Below are 21089 nucleotides of genomic sequence, written 5' to 3'. Positions count from 1 at the left end.
GCTTAGCACAAAGTCTGGATGTGAATGGTTGCACTTTCATAGTAATCCAAATGAGTGACAAAATAACGCAATTGTTTTCCTATTTACATGTTGTGATTTGTATAGTCACAGAATGTACAAATAACAAAGTCAAATGAGACACAGATATCTTTTAACCGTATAAAACCTGGGAACTATTCTCTGAAGGTGAAGCACTGCTACTTTGACGGAGTAATAACCGCATCACCGGAGACACGCTGTGGTGAGGAGCGGAGAGTTCGCTCAGTGTTTGGGTAACAGAGTCAGCAATTTATAAATAGTAAAAGCGTAGTTTACAGTCATGGGTTTTCGCTCTATTGTAAATAGCTGCGACAGTAAACAGGGGAGGTAATACCATGTTTCACAGAATTCCAACTAAAAACGCTGACTGGATGAAGAAATGGCTAACTTAACTCTGGATATTTATCCAAACACACCTAAATAGATTATCAAGGGACATTATGTTTGCTCGGTACATTTCAATGGACGACTATTTTGAAAAAATGGAATTTGCCACACGGACCATAATGTGCTGAAGGATACGGCCATCCCATCTATAGCACAGACAGGACAAGTGGATCACCTGCGGCTGAGGTAAGTGTTCCGTTATGTTTTTAGATGACCTACTGTAACAGTGCCATTAGCCAGAGCTAATGTAACGTTAGTGACACTATTATATGATTAGGGTATGAATATGTTTTTATCTTGATGCGGTGCGGACGCGCTTGGAAAAAAACGAGCGCGTTCACCGCGTTGAACTTGCACCCTGCGCGCGACGCCCCTAGTAGCCTAAATTTGAAATAACCATGGAAATAACGAACTTGAGCGTGCAAAAGGGTACGATAGGCTGTGAGTTCATTGTGCAAAAACAATTTGTGCTATTACTTTCCCCTTATTCTATCCTATAGTAATGCAATTTTACTGTACATTATATACTGTTGAATACATTTGGTTCAGCTAATAAATTGCATTTAAAATATATTGATTCCTGTAATAATAATTATTTATTCATGTGATATTTATAAATCTGGGTGCGTTTTTGGTTGGAAATCAATGAAACATGGTAGTGTATTACCTGGTCTCCCCTGTTTATTGTCACAGCTCATACAATAAAGCAAACATTCGTGATAAACTATGCTTTTCTATCTAACGTTAGTAATTGCTGACTCTTTATTCCAACACTGAGCGAACTCTCTGCTCCTCGTCACGGTGCGTCTCAGGTGATTGTTATCACTCTGCCCAAGTAGCAGTGCTTCGCCTTCAGAAAATATAGTATTTATACGGTTAAAAGATGTCTGTGTCTCATATGGCCTTCTTATTTGTACAGTCTGTGACTATACAAACCACAACATGTAAATAGGAAAACGTTTGCGTTATTTTGTCACTCATTTGGATTAGTATGAAAGCTGCAACCATTCACATCCAGTCTTTGTGCTAAGCTAGGCTAGCGGTGGGTGCGTCAAACAGACTTATAGCACGCACGGAGATGAAAAAGGTATGTATGGACTTATCTAACTCTGGGGGGTAAGGTGAATAGGCTAAAGTCCCAAAAAGTCGGAGTGTTCCTTTAAGAGAATTTGTCCATTTCCATCTGTTTGGAAAGGTGAGTTTTTATCAGGTTTGGAGCTAAACACTGCAGGGACATAGGCTCTCCAGGACCCAAGTTGCCCACCCCTGCTCTAGACAATTACATAAACTAATAATCACAATATTAACATTGTATTTTCACAAATAAGTGCAGTTACTAATAATATTACATAATATTTCTAGTTGAAAAAGATATTTGACTGTAAAGCACTGAGTTTGAGATGGGATGCAGACATAAATTTACTTACATAAAGAACAATAACATCTCTAAGTGTAAAAAAACAACAACACTCTTTTATATAGGTGAAAAAATGCAAAGGTTCTGAAACGAGGACAAGTTAGACCAGCGGTTGGAAACCTAAATGGCTCGCAAACCACCTCAGGCTCATGGCATCATGTGGCAAACCACTTGCATTTCTGTGGTAACCTAAAGCTCCTGAACTCAGATTCAAGCACCTACATAATTTGTTTGTGGTAGTTTGTGGTGAAAAGAAAATGTTTTTGAAACAGCTAAAATTGAAAAGTATATTAAAAAGTGATTGGATTTAGAGAGACATTTTATGTCGTATAAATGTGTTGTATGATACATATACATATGTCCGTATGATATGCGTGCAGCTTTCAGTGGGCAGGACTGTTTGAAGTTAGCTATGGACCTAAGTTACTATTATTGAAAAATATATATTTTTCTTGTATAATATTATGGTGACCCACAAATAAGAGACATTCACTAAGGAGCTATACCTTTAAGGGAAGAGAATATACGAGTTCCGGTTAACGTTGTGTTGTTGTGTCGATCTCACTGCTGTTCAGTTCTGATATATTCAAGTGGAGAGTAAAGCTGACTCAACGCATCTCCATCTCTTGTCTCCTCATTTATTGCACTCCATAATATTATATTATTTTTTGGTGTGGCTCTTTTAGGAAAATGCATTAGCCAAAAATAAACATAAAAAAATGTCTCTTTGGTCAAAAAAGGTTCCCAATACCTGGGTTAGACTCTACAGCCCTTGATTCTACTTTGTACTTGCTCGTTAAAATTTACCATTGTTCTTCCACAATATCATATATTTGTATGATGATGGTAACCACATGTAAAATCATGCATGGCTCCTCACTATCACAGTAAAAAATAACTATACAGTTTCAATAAATATAAATGCAAAAACTGAAATAGCCTCGTAATAAAAAAATCGCTGTTCATTAAAATGTTGAATTTTTGGGTGAACTAATGCTTTAATAAAGAAATTAATGATTAATGGTTAATGATTCTCCAGCTCCTGTAATATATTTAATACATGACATATTAATGTTCAAAGTAAATATATCACATTTCAGCTTCCCACAGACACACACACACACACACACCCATACCTTCTTTTTTTTGGTGAGTTTCTTGGAGGCATCAGCCTTCATAGCCTGTGTGACCTGTGGCTCTATCCTGCGACCAAAGGGAGAGGGCAGAGTTTCTTCCAGGTGCATCTTCTTCACTTTAGGTTTGCCCACCTTCCCTTTCACCAGCTTCGTGGCCTTCCCAGAGTTCACACTCTCCCTCTCCTGCCCCTCTATACGCTGGAAAAAAAGACAAAACTCTCAAATACTTTATCACACTCATCATGATTCAAACCAATCCTTTAGCTAACATCTATAAATGAGACTCACGTCCAGCTCCTCAATGAAAACAGACAGATCTTCCCTCCACAGATCTTCTGCATTTTTGTTCTGGAGTTCATTCAGCTCTGCTTTCTATACAACAAATGAAAGAGCACACTCTCAAAGTTAACAGCGAAGGTTTCAACCTGCTGCTGTTATTAGTCAAATTAATAGTTCACCCTACACCCAATTTTCAGTGAATAACAACATTCGGTCTTTTCCTCACAAAAAGCTATTAGATGACTTTAGAAGACCAGGAATAGAAGTGGACAATATACCAGTAAACAAATTTGGCAACCGTTATAAATATTGAATTATCGTTTCTGTCTTTGTAATGCTCACGTGATGTTATTTATTGCATCATCACAAAAGTTTGTCCCTATATTGTTTATCCTTATAACAAAATAAATAATGACAGAATTTACATTTTTGGGTGACTCATTTGAAAAGAAGGTTCCAAGATTGCTTCACACATGATATAACATTACAGTAACAATGTAATATAATTGTAATAACGGTCCTATAAATTAAGTGTATAAAAACTGATATGAATCATTGAATGTAACACGGATTACTGTAGGAGTAATACCTTCAGGTCTTTCTGCTTGAGGAGTTCCTCAACCTTCTCCTTGGTCAGACACCACAGAGGCATGTTCAGAATGTAGTTAAAATTTGGCCCAGAGGTGGAGCCAGAGTCCACTGAGATGTCACTGTCATTACCTTCACCATCCTCATCCTCCAAAGACTAACAGCATCATCATCCGAGCAAACAAACAGAAACAGTGACATATGAACAGTGAGTAAAAAGTTTAACTGAACTATAGGGTTGGGTATCGGTTGGGTTTTATCCGATACCAGTACCTACTCTGTATTTTTTAAACGGTTGCCTAAACGGTTCTTGAAACGGTACTTATGAAAACGAAACTGCACACACTTTGTCAAAAAAAATAATACCCCTTTATTTACAGGGCCAAACTGGACACAATATTAACTTACAATATAAATACAAGTAACATATGGTAATAATAAATAAACCAATATAAAATAAAAGTTCATATTTACATAATATCAAATAAAACAATATTATATCAAACTGTAATTATACTGGAGATTAATAGAGATTACTACCAGGGTAATATAATATCGACATGGCAGGTTTCCATGTTTTGTCTGCTTTAACTAGTAATGTAGGCTAAGTTATCTTGTCATTTACTAGTTAAGCTCTTAGCCAGTTTGATATTTCGTTCCAACTGCGTCTTAAACGCAGCTTTGAGTATATGAAAGAGAACGTCTCTGTATTCTCTGAATAGAGAACGAGACGCTGCGTTCGCTGCCAAATATCTCGCGCTGCCGACAAGTTTCCTTTTTCGGCAGAGAACTCTGAGGAGCAGATGATGCACGCAGTAGCGGTTCTAGGCACGGGCGAACCGGGCAGTCGCCCGGGGCGGCATCTCTTCATGTCACATGGGGAGGCGGCACGAGCAGTTAAAAAAAATCCTCTGTCCCGCGAAGGTTTTTGTCTTCCAACAGATGCATATAAACACATCGCTGTATCCATCATATATGTTTCCTCACATACCTTCTCCTGGGCTTTGTTCCAGGCAGCCACGGGGTCAGATTCAAATCCTTTTTGCACCAGCATTCGGATCAAATCTCTTTTTGACTTGTTCTCTGGTAAAAAATAATACAAATTATTAAAACACACAGAGCACATGACAATAATTTATAATTTAATTAGGGGCCAAGCACCAAAGGTTAGAGGTCGACCGATTCATCGGATTTGCCGATTAATCGGCACCGATAGTTGATTGGTGGAACTATCGTTATCGGCAAAAATCCGCACCGATAGTTATTTCCTGGTTTCGTCCGTTCCTGGGGCGGCTGAGAAGTGCGCGCTGTCATTCATTACACAGTACGAGAGAGCTGAGAAGGGTCTGCTGGCATCATGCAGTACAAGAGCGGCCTCTAGAGGTGTCATAAAAACTATCAACTGATGCCTCGTGTTGTTTATTTCGACACGTGACACTGCGCGCTGCACTGAGACCGCGCGCTGTGTGGAGAGCGGAGATCGCTGACATCTGATGCGCGTGCTAAAGCACGGACAGCGAAAAGGTACAGGGAATTTTGTCATATCATTATAAACGGATGAATTTGTTGACTAAATGCTGCATTAGTAGAGAAAGAACCGCACAACATGTTTGTTTGCCTTCGAGAGTGGCTGAGAGGACGCACATTAGTAGTACCTCAAGCGGTTAAAACACTGACACAAAAATACACCTAAGTCCGAATTTTACACCCAGTCGCACATGTGCGACCGGTAAATTTGCCACACGTTAAATGAATGGTAAGCGTGGAAGGGACGCGTCAATGAATCCGTGACAAGAATAGCGCGATCAAACGTCTGTGGGAACATGAGAGACGGAGTGAGACGGAGACAAATATCACAACCTGATGTGCGTCTGAGCAATAAGCGATCTATCGACACGTTACCTAGCAGCGAATACAAACAAAGTGAAAGTGAAACTAAAATACGCAACTCATATAGGCTATGCTTCACGGACCGTTGGCGTTTTTATTAGGTTGGACCAATAATAGACAGAGCAGCGCATAGTGGAGCCCCCCGAACCACCGACAGTAATAAAGCCCCGAACTTGCCAGTCGCTGGTTAACACATTAATTAACATTAACTAAGGTTAATAACTGCTGTTCATTGTTTGTTAATTAACATAGGCTACTACATTTTTAAATTAAGGTTTTTATTTGTTAACCATAGTTAAAACTCTATGAACTAACATGAATGATCAAGGTGAAATTGTATTGCTCAAATATTAATGCTGTAAACATTTATATTGCATAATGCACATAGTTCATGTAAACTAGCTAATAAATCTTTGTTAACAAATTGGACTTGCAACATGTTATAGCTAAAGAAACACACATTTAACATATTTTAATGTTTAAATTATTTTCAGATGGCAAATTTTGTTATTATTTGAAACGTCTTTTTTATTCATTAGGTTGGCTTGAAAAAGAACAGTTAAACAGTTACATTTGGAATGTTTAATTTGTTATTTAGAGTATTATTTTTTGTTTGTTTGAAAGAATGCCTTTTATGCCAGTTTTTTGTATTTTTATTATAAAGTTCAGCACTGTTTTACTTGGAGTGGTATGTTTGTTTTTATCCAGTATCAATTTTAAAAACTATCGGTTGATTAATCGGTTATCGGCAAGTACAGCCCAACCTAGCTATCGTTATCGGTAAAATCCAATATCGGTCGACCTCTACCAAAGGTGCTTAGGCACCTATGGTATCTGTTGGTTTTCTTCTTATTATTATTATTGTTATTATTATTATTCCGCAAATGGATGGCAGTCTATGGCAGCCCTATGAACCGTAAGTAGGACAATGATGAAATTTGGCACACTTGTAGTGATGCTAATGAGTAGTAATTGGACCAATTTTTGACTCTCTAGGACCAACTCTATAGCGCCACCACCAGTTCAAAAATTCAATATTGAAATGGTTATAACTTTTGAACCCTTTGCTCTAGAGACATGAAACAGTACACCTGATTCCACTCTACTCCTCATGCTGATCACAACCAATACTGTACATTACGACTACAATACTGTACAGTTTTTTCGCTACTCCTCCTTCAAATTTTGTCAAATTTTCTCCAAACATGCACTCAAATGATCTTCAGACTGAGACGCATAAAAGTACTGTTCCCGATTTTTTTTATTCATCTTTGTTCAAAAGTTATGGTGTCGCAAACTTAACGAGGCCCACCTAAAATTGCCTAAGAGGCTGTATCTCGGCCAAAGTTTGATCAATTGAAACAAAAATTGGTGCACTTCATCAGAACCATGTTTTGAGGTCCCATGCCAAAGTTGGGAACAGCGCTACCTACGGGTCGTGAGATATGTAAAAATTGGATATGTCCAATTTTCCCAGATCGGCCATTTTTTAATTATGTGCTAAAATGCTATTTTTCTATAACGCATGAACGAATTGTTACAAAACTCGGTATGGGTCATCAGTACGATGCCCTGAAGGAGCCTAAGAAGTTTCAAAACAGCACCACCTAGTGGTTAAATAAAATTTTCAAACGCTTATAACTCTGGCTGTGGTTGAGTTATTTTCACATATGCTGGATTTTGTCTTACGCTTTGTGTAGCGTTGTGATTTAGCGTGAAAAAAACATTTGGTGATATCTTCGAAACCGCTAGTCCGATCGAGACGAAACCACCTTCAGAAAATTGAAAACATAGGTTGCTGGCTACATGCTAATGCCCAAATGCAAAAATACTGATAGTAAGGTGTAGTAAAACTCAATCAAAGTCACAAGTCAGTCATTTTTTACGTGTTTTTTCACATAAATGTCTATAACTCCGAAACAAATTGAGATATTTCCACCAAAATTGGCACACAGATGTATGAGCTCACTCAGAGGACACATAAAAAAAAATGCTATACTGCTAAACATGCTATACTTAACGAATGCATGGGTGTAACATTACGAAACTCAGTTTGTGCCATCAGCACCATCCCCTGAAGGTACTCAAAAGATTTCAAGACAGCACCACCTTTTGGTCCAAGTTATAATAAAATTTCGAATAATGCTTATAATGTTTTGAATAAATCTGCGTATTTTAATGCAACTGGTCTGAAGGTTAAAAAAAGGTCGATTTTGTAACTAAGCCACCTATTAGTCGAAAGTGATATTCCATTCAATCACATTTTTAGTTAATTGTATGTGATTTTTCAGCCATTTTGCCAAATTCATCTTTAAACGTCTTCAATTGCTCCTTGCTGCAGTTGGTCAGATTACATCAACTGAGAATATTTGCTTTTTTATATAAATGACTTCATTTAAAAGAAGAGAATCTCAGCTTCATAAAGAGAGATCTTTCGTGTGTCTGTGACAAGTATTTAATGAGTAACAGCTAATTTTTCGGACACTTTTCAGAATTTTTTTTGCGGAGACAGAGTGAGCTGAAAGCGCACCCTGTTTAATTTATTTATTTTACAAAAACACAAGGTTTTGATATTACAAAGAGTGTACGCAAAAAGAAGACCCTCTTTAGTTTATAACCATGTATTGATTTTATTTATATGACCATTAATGACGTATTTTAAGTCTATGTTGCAGCTATGTGGAAAAAAAGATCAAAACGCGGGGACGCGTTATTGGTCCCCAGGGGGTTAAAGAAGATTAAAGAAAATAGTCCAATGCCGTGGTACAACGAGCACACTCGGGCCCTTAAGAGAGCAGCCAGAAAAATGTAGCGTAGCTGGAAGAAAACTAAATTAGAGTGTGAATTATAATTTATTAATTTCCGGATCTCATGGAAGGAGAGCTTGATTGCATACAGAGAGGCCTTAAAACGGCTAGGTCTCCTTTTTTCAAACCTATTAGAAGAAAATAAACATAATCCTAGGTATTTATTTGTAACTAGGGCTGCAACAAACGATTATTTTGATAATCGATTAATCTAACGATTATTAGAATGATTAATCGACTAATCGTTGATTATTTTGCTGGCTTATCAGTAAGTCTGGAAAGGTTATTCATCTTTTTCAATTAGTTAAAATATTGAGTTATACATATTCTTACTATAATATAAAAAAGAAAATCAGTTCAGTTTTTGAAATAGTGGTTTTAATTAACTTAGAGCCAACTAAACAGGTCATTCTCTTTAAGTTTAACTCAAATCACACACAAATGCTCTCTAAGCATTGTTTAATAAGCCCGCTGCTTTTCATAGAACTGAAACAGAAAAAGGGTCATTACTTCAGGACACAAAAAGGGTAAAATATTAATCTGCAAACCATTATTAGATATAAAATTACAATAGTTTTTTACATGATAATTGATCTGACAGAGATGTACTCATTCACCTTTTAATTACAGAATGAAAAATAAAAAGTAACTGCCATGATATTATTCCTAACACCTCCTTTTGTAAGTCTTCATGATTATGGAACAAAATACAGGCAAGTAATAAGACTATAATACCAAATAGTGTTACAATAATAAAAACAGCCCTGACTCCTAAGCTCAATCAAGCTTTATTCTATGCAAAATAAATCATCACATTAATTATATTATTATTGATGATATTATTACTATTAATAGTATTGCATGATCTAATAAAGAGATAATCGTTGCAGGCTTGCAGCCCTATTTGAAACAGTGGCTAAACTAACGAAAAAGAAAGCTTCAAGCCCAGAAGTGTCCAAGCAACACAGCAGTAATGACTTTATGAATTTCTTCACTTATAAGATAGATAATATCAGGGACAAAATTAAAACTATGCAACTGTCTACTACAGTATCGCATCAGGGGGTGCATTGTTGTCTCCCTGAGGAAAGAATTGCTGCTTTGCTGCTATAGCATTTGCTGCTATAGGAGAGGAAGAATTTTCGATCATGGTTGTATCTCTCTATTAGTGTTACTCGATCTTAGTGCTGCATTTGACACAACTGACCACAACATTCTTTTAAATAAACTAGAAAACTATGTTAGCATTTGTGGAATTGCATTAGCATGGTTTAAATCATATTTATCTGACCTATATCATATTGTAGCACTAAATGAAGATGTCTTATCGATCACAAGTTCAGTATGGCGTACCACAAGGCTCAGTACTAGGACGGCTGCTATTCACTCTGTACATGCTACCATTAGGAGATATCATTAGGAAACATGGAATTAGCTTTCACTGTTATGCTGATGATACCCAGCTGTATATTTCTTCAAAACCTAACGAAACTTACCAACTCACAAAATTAACGGAATGCATTGCTGATATAAAAAATTGGATGACTAGTAATTTCCTACTACTAAATTTTGAAAAAACAGAGATTCTAATTATTGGACAAAAAACTTCCACACGTAACAGCCTAGAATACTGTCTAACACTTGATGGCTGCTCTGTTAAGTCTTCGTCGTCGGTTAAGAACCTGGGTGTGCTCTTTGATACTAATCTCTCATTTGAAAGTCATGTGTCTAGTATCTGTAGAACCACATTTTTCCATCTTAAAAATATATCTAAATTATGCCATATGCTCTCATTGACAAATGCGGAACAATTAGTTCATGCGTTCATGACATCAAGGCTAGATTATTGTAATGCTCTATTGGGTGGTTGCCCTGCACGTTTAATAAACAAACTTCAGATAGTCCAAAACGCAGCCGCTCGAGTTCTTACCAGAACCAGGAAGTATGACCATATTAGCCCGGTTCTGTCAACCCTGCATTGGCTGCCTATTAAACATTGTATACATTTTAAAATATTGCTAATTACTTATAAAGCACTAAATGGTTTAGCTCCGCAGTACTTGAGCGAGCTCTTAACGCATTATAGTCCTTCACGTCTATTGCGATCTCAAAACTCCGGCCAGTTGATAATAGGGTGACCACCTGCTAATAAGTCCAAGAGGGGACAAGGGGTATGTTTCTGAGGGACAATGTGGGACACTGTTTGGCGCGGCAGTGCCCCCACCCCACGGGCAGACTCATAGTGGTTTACCCATTTCTAGCACATACCACCTTTGTAATTGCTGATATATGCTCATGAATAGGCCAACCAATGTGTATTTTTTTTCTAAATAAAGATTAATATTTTGAACGTTCAATGAATTGCAGATGCACTTCCACTTACGATTTACTTTAGCTATTTAATTTCATTTATTTTTCATTACAATTTATTCACTTTAAATAAATAATAATATAAAATTATAGGATTAACAGGAATTATGTAGTTGCTCAACACCACAGGAACAGTTTAAAAAAAAAAGTCGAAAAAAAAAAGTCTAAACTCACAACTCCAGAGGTTCACGGAACAAGAAGGTGCGCTGTCATGACAACAATGAAAATGTTGACAACAACCAACAACCTAGTCAGCAGGTCACGTGGGAGTGGCAAGCAGTGTTGGGGAAAGTTCACTTTCACATTTTAAAATGAACTAATTCAGTTCAAAGTTTGCACAGAAATGTAAGATTTTTCCCATCCTCACCAAGCTCGTTATAAAATCCGTTTAAATTATCATACGATGCCTTTGTCGACGGCGGCCGCGGTGCGACACTGGTGGCTTGTGTTGCCAGATTCGGTGTTTTTTCGCTACATATTAAGCCCTGTTTACGATGAGTTTTAGCCGGGTTTTCGCCTGGAAGGCTCTATAGAAATCTGGCACCCTATTGAACGAAGTTAAACTGAAAGAGCGTGCATTCACAGACACCAGAATGAACGAGTTCACAGTAACGTTCATCAGGACAGGCAGTAAAATAATACGTTCAGTTCACCCAAAATATGAACGAGTTCATGAACGTGAACGTGTTCATGCACAACGTTTGGCAGGTCTAGAGGATTTTTTTTTTTTTTGAGCAAGCATTGATTATGCGTGACACAGTCCCAATTTGCGGGACGCATGAATTGGGCTTCAAACACTGTGCGCGCACGCGCTACGCGGGACGGGTGGTCACCCTAGTTGATAATACCTAGAATATCAAAATCGACTGAAAAGCGGTAGATCCTTTTCCTATTTAGCACCAAAACTCTGGAACAATCTTCCTAACATTATCCGGGAAGCAGACACAATCTGTCAGTTCAAATCTAGACTAAAAACACATCTCTTTGTCCTAGCATACACATAATAACACACTATAGACTTCCTAAATTCAAATTAGGCTGCATAGTTTAGATCAGCCGGAACTGGGAACACGTCCCGTAAATCCTGATGTACTTTTGGTACATCAAAAGAAGGATGGCGTCTACGCTAATATCAGTTTCTCTGTTTATCCTGAGGAACCCTCTATGGTGGACCTGCGCCTGGACCCATCCCGACTAATCCTTAAGTGCCAGCCTCATCGACACGACAGCCATCTGACAAATAAGGACATTGACTACTGGTCCAACACTTCGAGCAATCCGCCATTATTATTTTCTCATTCCGATTTTGTAGTCCAAGCTCAATGATGCAGAAGTTACGAGAGGGCTAGTCAAAATGTTCGTTTGTTGGATGTAGTGACCTGAAGCACTTCACAAGGATCCCCACTTCAACAACCTCCGCCAGTATACAGAAGGGTTTGCCGATCGACTTCGTCTGAATGAGGGGTAAATTCCTTCTATCATTTAGCTGCTGTGTTTTCTTACGCTTTCTAAACGTAAGTTATCATATTATTATCAATACAGGTTTTTAGTGGTAAGATCAGACCGCAGTCATTTATCTTTAACAAGAGAAATAGTCGACTTTCACTGATAACACAACATAGTTAACTTACATACCACTGCATCCATATGAAGACGTTGTTCTGCAGGTTCGTCGTCGTCTTTTTCAACTCGCTCGCTCTGGCTCAAATATATAAGGCTTGATGGACAAGTCTTCCGTTGTTGACATTTTGTTAACGTGTGAATAAAAATGTGCTTTGAAGCTATAGTAATCGTATATCTCTTATCAAACTACAATAATGGCCGAACGCGGGGAGTTGAACCGACCGTGAACTCAAGGACCTGGAAAGCGGGCGGGGAAAGACGCAACTCCTTTTTTTTTAAAGGGGCCGCTTCGAAACGACTTGCTCACAGAAGCACATCAGAAAAGGGGTAGAAAAGGGGCCTGTTGAGCTATAATAATGAGGAATTCAGACCCAAGCATTGCAGTTATGCTTTATATAGACCACAAATGTTTGATTTATAAGTAAAAATGAATGATTTAAAAGCATGATATGTACCCTTTAATAAAAACCCAATTTTGACAAAAAACTGACATTCAATCTATATTTAAACCTTACTGAAAACATACCAGCGCGACATCCGACAGGTTTTCCCAGATCGCATCACATATTTCAGAAGAGAATGCAGGCCAAAAATGATTTTAAAATCTGACAGACATTTGGATAAATATCTCACCGATTGATAGTTTTCCCTCAATCTTCTCAAGCACAAATCGTGCCTGGTTGGAGAGTTTGGCCGACTCAGCGCCCAGACTGCCCACCAGCCAGTCCTTCCTCAGTTTATAATAGTGCAAGCGCAGCTCAAAGAACTCCTTCAGGATATCCTGCACAGACTCATAGCGCTTCATACAGCCCATGTGATCAAACAGCACCTACAGACCAGAGAGAGAGAAGCATGAGGCAAAAAACAAATCATATGGTATACTGTGGTGAGGGGGGCGTGGTTTTCGCACTGTCTGCACTGAGAGACGAGTCAAGGAACTGTGCGGTGAGTAAGTGGGTCAAGTGCAAATGATAAACACCTGTGTCTGATTGAAGTGATTGGTGTGGGAGACTGATAAAACCAGCACAGCGGGAGAAGCAGGGGCGCAACTACCCAGTTTCAGAGGGGTATGCAGCAACAATTTTAGCGCAACAATTTTATCTTTCTATAGTTGAAAGATACTTGCGCATAATGACGTATTTCATGGGCCAGTGTGTCAGAAAAAAAAAACTAAAGCTGACTTTTTTTGACCAATGCATTACACCAGCACAGCGCCGCCAATTAAGCAAAAAACAAACAAAAACAAACAACAAACAAATGGGCCGCCGATGTATGAGTTTTGTGGGCCGTTAAGACAAATAAATTAAAAAAGGATGAAATGTATTGGCTGAAAAGCACGTCGGCCCAGCTGGAATCTCCCGGTAGTCCCGATGGCCACCGAGATATAGATAGCCATGCCTGGATGTCACATTTTAAATCCTACCTGTTGGCTTTCAGCAATGCATGCAGTTATTTAGCTGCTGTCGCATCAATTGACATGCCATCTCCTTTTCTCTCTTTCTTTTTCTATTTTTAGCCCCACAGCATTTTGTTTAATCCATCTTTTTCGACGACAACTAACTACTCGTACCTGCTCGCTCAGCGCTCACGGCGCCCCCGCCCGCTCGCGATATTACCCGCTCCCCTTCTCCATGAGGGCGCCTACTCTAGCCTAGCTGTTAGTCCTCTAAAATTTTATATAACAATGAAGGAATGCAGAAATGATTTAGAAACGCACAACGGCAGCTACATATAGAAATAAAATATAGCCTATATAATTTTTTTAAAAATTTTTTTACCATCGCTTTGGCGCCCCCCATTGTGCTGCGCCCCTATGCGCCGCATATAGCGCATACCCACTTTTTGCGCCACTGGGGAGAAGGAAGGGGAGAGAGAGCAGGCTGGAACTCGTGCTGTGACCTGAGAAGCTGTCACTATCGTCGTGGAAAGAGTTTTGTAAATGAGAACTGCTGTAGTGCGAGCTACGGTGAATGCGCTGTGTGCGCGCCTTTTTGTTTTGTGTTTTGAGTAATAAAATCCAGTTCGAGTTCCAGCACCGCCGACCCTGTCTCCTTCTTCCTATTAACTTATTACGAACTTTGTTACACTGGTGCCGAAACCCGGGAAGAAGGAGTCTGCCGCTGCCATGCAGAGCCCGTCAGGATCGCCATTTGCGGAGACCATCCAGTCACTCGGCTCTTCAGTGAGATCAACATCAAGCCCTGCTGAGCATGAAAGAGGAACATGAGCAGCGCTTCCAGGTGCTGCTCCAAGGCCAGCAGGAAGACCGCGAGTTGTTCCGGAGCTGTCTCGTCTGGGAGATTCCGGCCAACCCCCCACCAGCATCAGCCTCGGCCTCACCGTTGTCCCTGGGGAAGATGGGTCCACAGGACGAACCGGAGGCGTTCCTGGACCTATTCGAAAGGTCAGCCGAGGCCCGGGGGTGGCCCAAAGTAGACTGGCCGCTGTGTCTCATCCCACTGCTATCCGGAGAGTCGCAGATTGCCGCCCACCAACTGCCAGTCTCGAATCTCCTGGTCTATGCCGATCTACGGTGCGCCATTCTTCAGCGGGTCGGCCGGACCCCTGAACAGCATCGACAGCGCTTTAGGTCCTTGACCTTGGAAGAGTCCGGCCAGCCCTTCGTGATGGCGCAACAGCTCCGGGACTCCTGCCGCGGATGGCTGATGGCCGAGGGAAGCGACGTCGAGAAGATTATCGATCAGGTGGTACTGGAGCAGTTTGTGGGAAAGCTTCCCAAGAAGACCGCCCAATGGGTCCAGTGCCACCGCCCGACGTCGCTGGACCAGGCCATCTAACTGGCGGAGGATCACATGGTAGCGTACTCGGGGGTCGGCGAACCCCTCCCATCGGTCTCTCTCTCTCTTCCCCCGTCTCTCTCTCTCCTAAACCTCTCCCCGCTCCCAGGTCTCGAGGGGGCCTGGTGCCCCGCCCAGCGCCGCGGTGGAGGTCCGGCTGGCCGGCGGATAGCAGTTCTGGGGGGAGGACGGGTCTGCGGGGGGCGACTGCGGGGGACTCATCCACCCTGGTTCCGGGGACACCACTCTCCCCACGTCAATCCCTTGGCCCCCTTCCCGCTACTGGGTCAGCGGTAAAGCCTGGGCCGGCCTGTTGGCGCTGTGGGGACCCGGGCCATTTTATCGACAATGTCCAGTGATGGACGTGGGGACACTGGTCCGGATCCTTGTTCAACAAGTCTTTGAACAGAATCGATTCAAATAGTGATTCATTTGTAAATTGAGCATCACTCATGCCCATGGAATAATGGAATAATCGCTCATCCCCATGGAAAGCGCTTGGAATAAACTACGCATTTAACAACATGTATTGCATTAAAATAAAGCAACGAGAGGAACATCACCCAATGTAACAAAGTAAATGTAGCCTACTTTGTTACTACCATAGGCAGTAAAGGTTACTAACCACCTCTGTTAATGGTAACGACAATGCTCTTCTTCTGTTATTTGTCCTAGATCGCGCAGTAGGGGGTTTCATTCATGTTAGAGACACCTTGAGTCCCCGACAGGAAAATACACTGCTGCGACAGTAGACGCGCCGTCAATTATGTCACATTGGAATTGCGCGAAAATATAATGATATTCAAAATAGCAATTTTATGATCGATTTCGAACCCAGTTCGACTATTCGAAGATCGCGACTCATCCTAAGTAGAATCCATGATACCATGTATCTGAACAAGATGGCCAAGACCTACCGCCAAAAAAATAGGCCCACAACATTAAAGATACCGCAGTATATTTAACTGTGGACATGGGGTGCTTTTCATCCCTGTTTGCTGCCAAAAAACTCTTTTTATAGTTTCATCTGACCATAGAATCTGATCCCTTTAGAAATTCAAGTCATGTCTGACAATTCAATATTCTGGAGTTTGTTTTTGGATGAGCGAGGATGATTTTTCTTGAAACATGTAGGAGTTATTTGATTTTTCTGCCCCCAAGACTGGACTAATCTCTGCAATTCTCCATCTGTGATCCTTGGAGAGTCTTTGGCCACTCAAACTTTCCTCCTTGCCATGCATTAAGACAATATAGACAAACATCCTCTTCGTGGCAGATTTGTAGTATCTTTAGTTGATTGGAATTTCTTAATAGACCTTTTTCACAAAAAAACGGAAATACGTAATCGTTGTGGAAACGGAGTTCCTGTCAACCGTCAATACATCAGATTCAGAAAAACCTACCCGGATAAGACAAAATTGATCAGAGAGTATTCAAAACTTTGAAAAAATGTTAACTTGTCATGGTAGAGTTGTTGATGACTTTGTAAAATGCTGTGGTGATGCTTGTCTGCTGATGAATGTATCTGAGACTAAAGATATGAGTATTGATTTCAGAACTGAAGCTCATTCTTCACAATGTACGTTCATTAAAGGTAAGAAGGTGGAGTGTGTGGAAAATAAATAAATATTTAGGGACTATTATTTACAATAAACTGCGTTTTGACGTGAATACCAAAAAGAAGTCAGTTTTATTCAACAGTTATGCTCTTAGCTAGTGACTTTTTTTTAACTGCTCTTGCTATAAAACTATCAAAGATGAAGAACAATTTATACAAATATTAATTTATCCCTTGTACAAACAGATTGTTAAATACTCCGAATGGTATATGTTAAATTACCATTTAACATATACCATTTTATTTTAAATTTATATGTAGCCTACTGTTGTGTGTTCTTATTTATCTTGTTTTATACTGTGGTGTATATTTTTGTGTTTATTATGCTGGATACAGTTGGCAAGTTGAACATGAACTAACGTTACTTCATAATACACAAATCATAATACATTAATAATAAACATAAACAATGACGGCTTAGTGAATGGTGACATGAGAAGTACAGAAGATCACAGGATCAATAACATCCCGCCAGATAGCCTGAATCCATTTCCGTCGAACTTCATCAACAGAGAACTGACGAGGGAAGGAATGAAAATGGCAGACATGGCTGCTTTTGGGAATAACAAAAAATACGAAATACGAACAAAATATCAGTACGGAACAACTCTTACTAGTTGCCTGCGCTATCTGTTCTGACTGGAGCGGAAGATGATTACCATGACAATTGCGTATTTCCGGTCACAAATACGAGAGTTGTGGGAAAGGTCTATTATTGCCCTGATGGTAGAAATCGGAATTTTCAATGCTTTAGCTATTTTCTTACAGCCACATTCTATTTTGTGAAGCTCAACAATCTTTTGCTGCACATCAGAACTATATTCTTTGGTTTTACTCATTGTGATTAAGGAAATTTGGCCTTTGTGTTTCCTCATTTCATTTACATTTACCGTAAAAATTCAAATATTAGCCGAGTCCCAAATAGACGCCTGTCTCTTTTACACGCCTCTTTTTTCTAGACCCCATCAGATTTTCCGCTTTTTGGTAGCCGCCAAAGCAAATTTTTGTCCAGCCAACGCCTTTTTTGATCGGTGAATGATGTAGAATAGAATGACTGCTTCTTCAAACAACACGAGCGCTGTCTTGCTCTCTCTCCCTTGCGCGTATTAATCAAAATCAATTGACACGATAGTAAAAGGTCCGAAGACCGCAGTTTCACATGGAGCATTTGGAGATTAGAGACTCTAGGCCTACACTCAATGAAAACATCTCAACACTAAATTATAAAGGCCTGTCTCATATTGACGCCTGTCTCAAATACAAGCCGATGCAGTTTGACGATTTGGGAAAATAAAAGCCTGTTTTAGGGTATGCATTTGGCAGACGCTTTTATCCAAAGCAACTTACATTGCATTCGAGATACATATTTTACATTTTGTCAGTTCTTGCTTTCCTTGGGAATCGAACCCATGACCTTGGCGTTGCTTGGTGCTCTACAAGCTCCAGGTAAGCCATATTTAAACTTATGTGAGAAGTCAAAAATGTAAATATGAATGGGAATATACAGTCAAACCAAAAATTATTCAGACACCAGATTTTTTACTAGTGGGTGCGGGACACTATAGTTAATTTATTAAGAGAGGATAGCAAAATAAAGTAAACTGTTACATATTAGGGGTGGCAAGGTTCACGAAACCGACGGTTCGGTTTGTATCACGGTTTTAAGGTCACGGTTTTCGGTTCTGTACGGTTCTTGTTATTTTTTCCTTTTAATCTTTAACACTCCAGAAATGTACTTCAGCATGATATATATAGCTTAATTATCCACACTTAAGGATACAGTATAAAAAAAAATTATATTCATGCAATCATGCACAAACTGAATTTGACTCTTTGACTTTAAGCACATTTTGGGACTATCTCAGAGGAAAGCTAGGTGAGATTTTGACACAGCAAGAGAGAAGACATTGACATGCTTTTCGTTTATTTGGCAAAAAAAAGAGAATGTGTATCACTATGTCTACAAGAACTTGTGCATTTTTATCACAAATCTTATTTACACAAAGAAATTAACTTGCATTTATCAACTGCCAACTTTTGTAGCTCTTACAAAAATTCTATCTTTTAAAAGAAAAAAAGATGAACTCTTAAAACACTGTCTTTTATGAATAAGTCAATATACATGAAACCTCATTGCCTATAATTAGGCAATAGCAAAGGCCATAAACATAAAGTGAAACATAAGTTCAACCTCAACACAAAAGACAGTATCAACAATGCTTTTTATTCCCAGAGAGTGAGGGTATGTTTTTTTCACTTGAAATTAAAGTGCAGGATTTGGAAACATTTGACTGAAGCTCTTATCGAAACATAAAGTGCCACTGTAGCGTTATATTAAAATATCATAAGATGAAATCCAAAATGTTCCCACACACTGGACTTATACCATAGACTTATATGACGCTGGCGCATCCTGCAACTCCCTCATCTCTCCCACTCCCACTTGCATCTCTCCCACATCTCTCACCTGCAGCGCTCCATACTCCACTTTTACTGGCTTGTTTACTAACTTGAACCGGCGCTGCACAGAGCGATCGGTAATGACATCAAATACCGCGAAAGTGATCGAAAAGCATACGGAGCCGTCGCTCTCGCGCTAGTGTGATGTTACCGGTCGCTCTGTGCAGCGCCGGTCCAAGTCGAACAAGCTTATGTCGCGCGAAAAGAAAACACACGTTACATACGGGCACGAGGCTACATTGTTTTTTCATGTACCGTGCCACCCCTATTACATATTATACCCAAGAATTATTAATACAGTGGACTACCAGTAAAACTTAGAAATGACCTGACCATGTTTTACTTAAAGCTGCAGTCCACAGTTTTTCCTCTTTGTCGCCATCTCTTCATTCATTCGCGGAATTATCAAATTTACATGAGTTGTACCTCAGCATGGCACAGCGTGGATGAATCCAATGTTTTGAGGAGAATGTGCAGCTGTTAATCACCATGTGGATACTGTCATTAAGAATCACAGATTCTACTTTATGGATATATGACCAACATAAGAATTTTCACCCTAAAATGTCACTTTTGTTTTTCTGAACAACTGAAGGAAAAAAAAAACATTGCAGTAAATCATGATGATCAAATCAAACAATCTATAATCATATCACGTCAAAGTGTGCAGATTATACTTTGTTCTCAAATTGTTAATGTTAAAGGGTAATTCCACCGGTGGAGACATTAATATATATTGAAAGTGGGTCATATATGTAGTAGAATAGTATCATACATTTCTAATTTGGGTCCTTCTAGGCCGATAAAAGGCAGAAAATGACTTCTTAGTGCTTGTGGACTGTAGACAACAGTCCCCATAGTGCATTGTAAAGCTCAGCTCCACAGGCAACTCCCACTACTCCGCCCATCAATGTAGATTAGAGTTGAGCTCCACTCTACGCTACTGCCTAGAAATCATTTCGCACAATGAAATCAGATAATGCACGCTAATATAATATGACGACGTAAGAGCGTCAAGGCAGCGCCCGCGCCATCAGTCAATGGATTGGCGTGATTCTATTATAGATTTCATACAATTGGCACACATACTATGACGCGTAATTTTACATGTGAAATGCAGCAAAACCTTGGAGCATTATGTCTACGGCATCTTCATTAATCCTCTCACAATCATACGTTCCGGGAGTTTCACGAATATTGGTAACGGCTCCCTGATACCCTCAAATTAGTTAAAGTCTCCCGGAATCTAGAGCGAGTGAGCGAGAGCACGCATGCGAGACAGATCAGACTGTGCTCCAAACTGTATAGTGCGCGCACGGGGGGGAAAGCGAGAGACTTTGCGTGTGTGCGCCTCATGACACAGAGACTCTCGAAATTTTCGTTCTTATTCGGTCTGGTTATTACTGTTTACATTGGAACAGGTACCCAACCCTATCCATAATGCATCCGTCTGCATATTCAGTTGCCTAGCTTCATCCATATTTTCAAAAAGTTTCTGCTGGTGAAATCAAATGCACTGGCACTTATCTGTGATAGGTCTGTTAGCGCATTAGGTTCAACCCCCTATAGGCGTTTTTTTTTTTGCGTCATTGTAGGAGGAAGTGAAAAAGGTAAATAGCGGATTTTTCTCATCTCAGGGGAAAATGAGAGAGTGTTGCCTTAACAATGGAAAGCTTA

The 21089-nt window shown here is 39.7% G+C and overlaps 1 protein-coding gene across 3 annotated transcripts in view; it reads right to left on the bottom strand.

The window, feature by feature from the left end:
* Positions 1 to 21089, bottom strand: part of top2b (DNA topoisomerase II beta) — a 121853-nt gene that overhangs the window by 18552 nt on the left and 82212 nt on the right. For all 3 annotated transcript variants that reach the window (XM_089122775.1, XM_089122777.1, XM_089122776.1), the window contains exons 24-28: positions 13170 to 13365; positions 4838 to 4929; positions 3848 to 4003; positions 3268 to 3351; positions 2980 to 3177 (exon numbers count right to left, since the gene is read on the bottom strand). In XM_089122775.1, the coding sequence (XP_088978901.1) occupies positions 2980 to 3177; positions 3268 to 3351; positions 3848 to 4003; positions 4838 to 4929; positions 13170 to 13365 (726 nt within the window). The remainder of the gene's footprint in view (positions 1 to 2979; positions 3178 to 3267; positions 3352 to 3847; positions 4004 to 4837; positions 4930 to 13169; positions 13366 to 21089) is intronic.

Source organism: Pimephales promelas, chromosome 18 (genome assembly GCF_988280905.1).
Source record: "Pimephales promelas chromosome 18, fPimPro1.hap1.1, whole genome shotgun sequence".
NCBI lineage: Eukaryota > Metazoa > Chordata > Actinopteri > Cypriniformes > Leuciscidae > Pimephales > Pimephales promelas.
The sequence above is the reverse complement of the archived record's forward strand: the minus strand, read 5'-3'. Positions and strand labels throughout refer to the sequence as shown.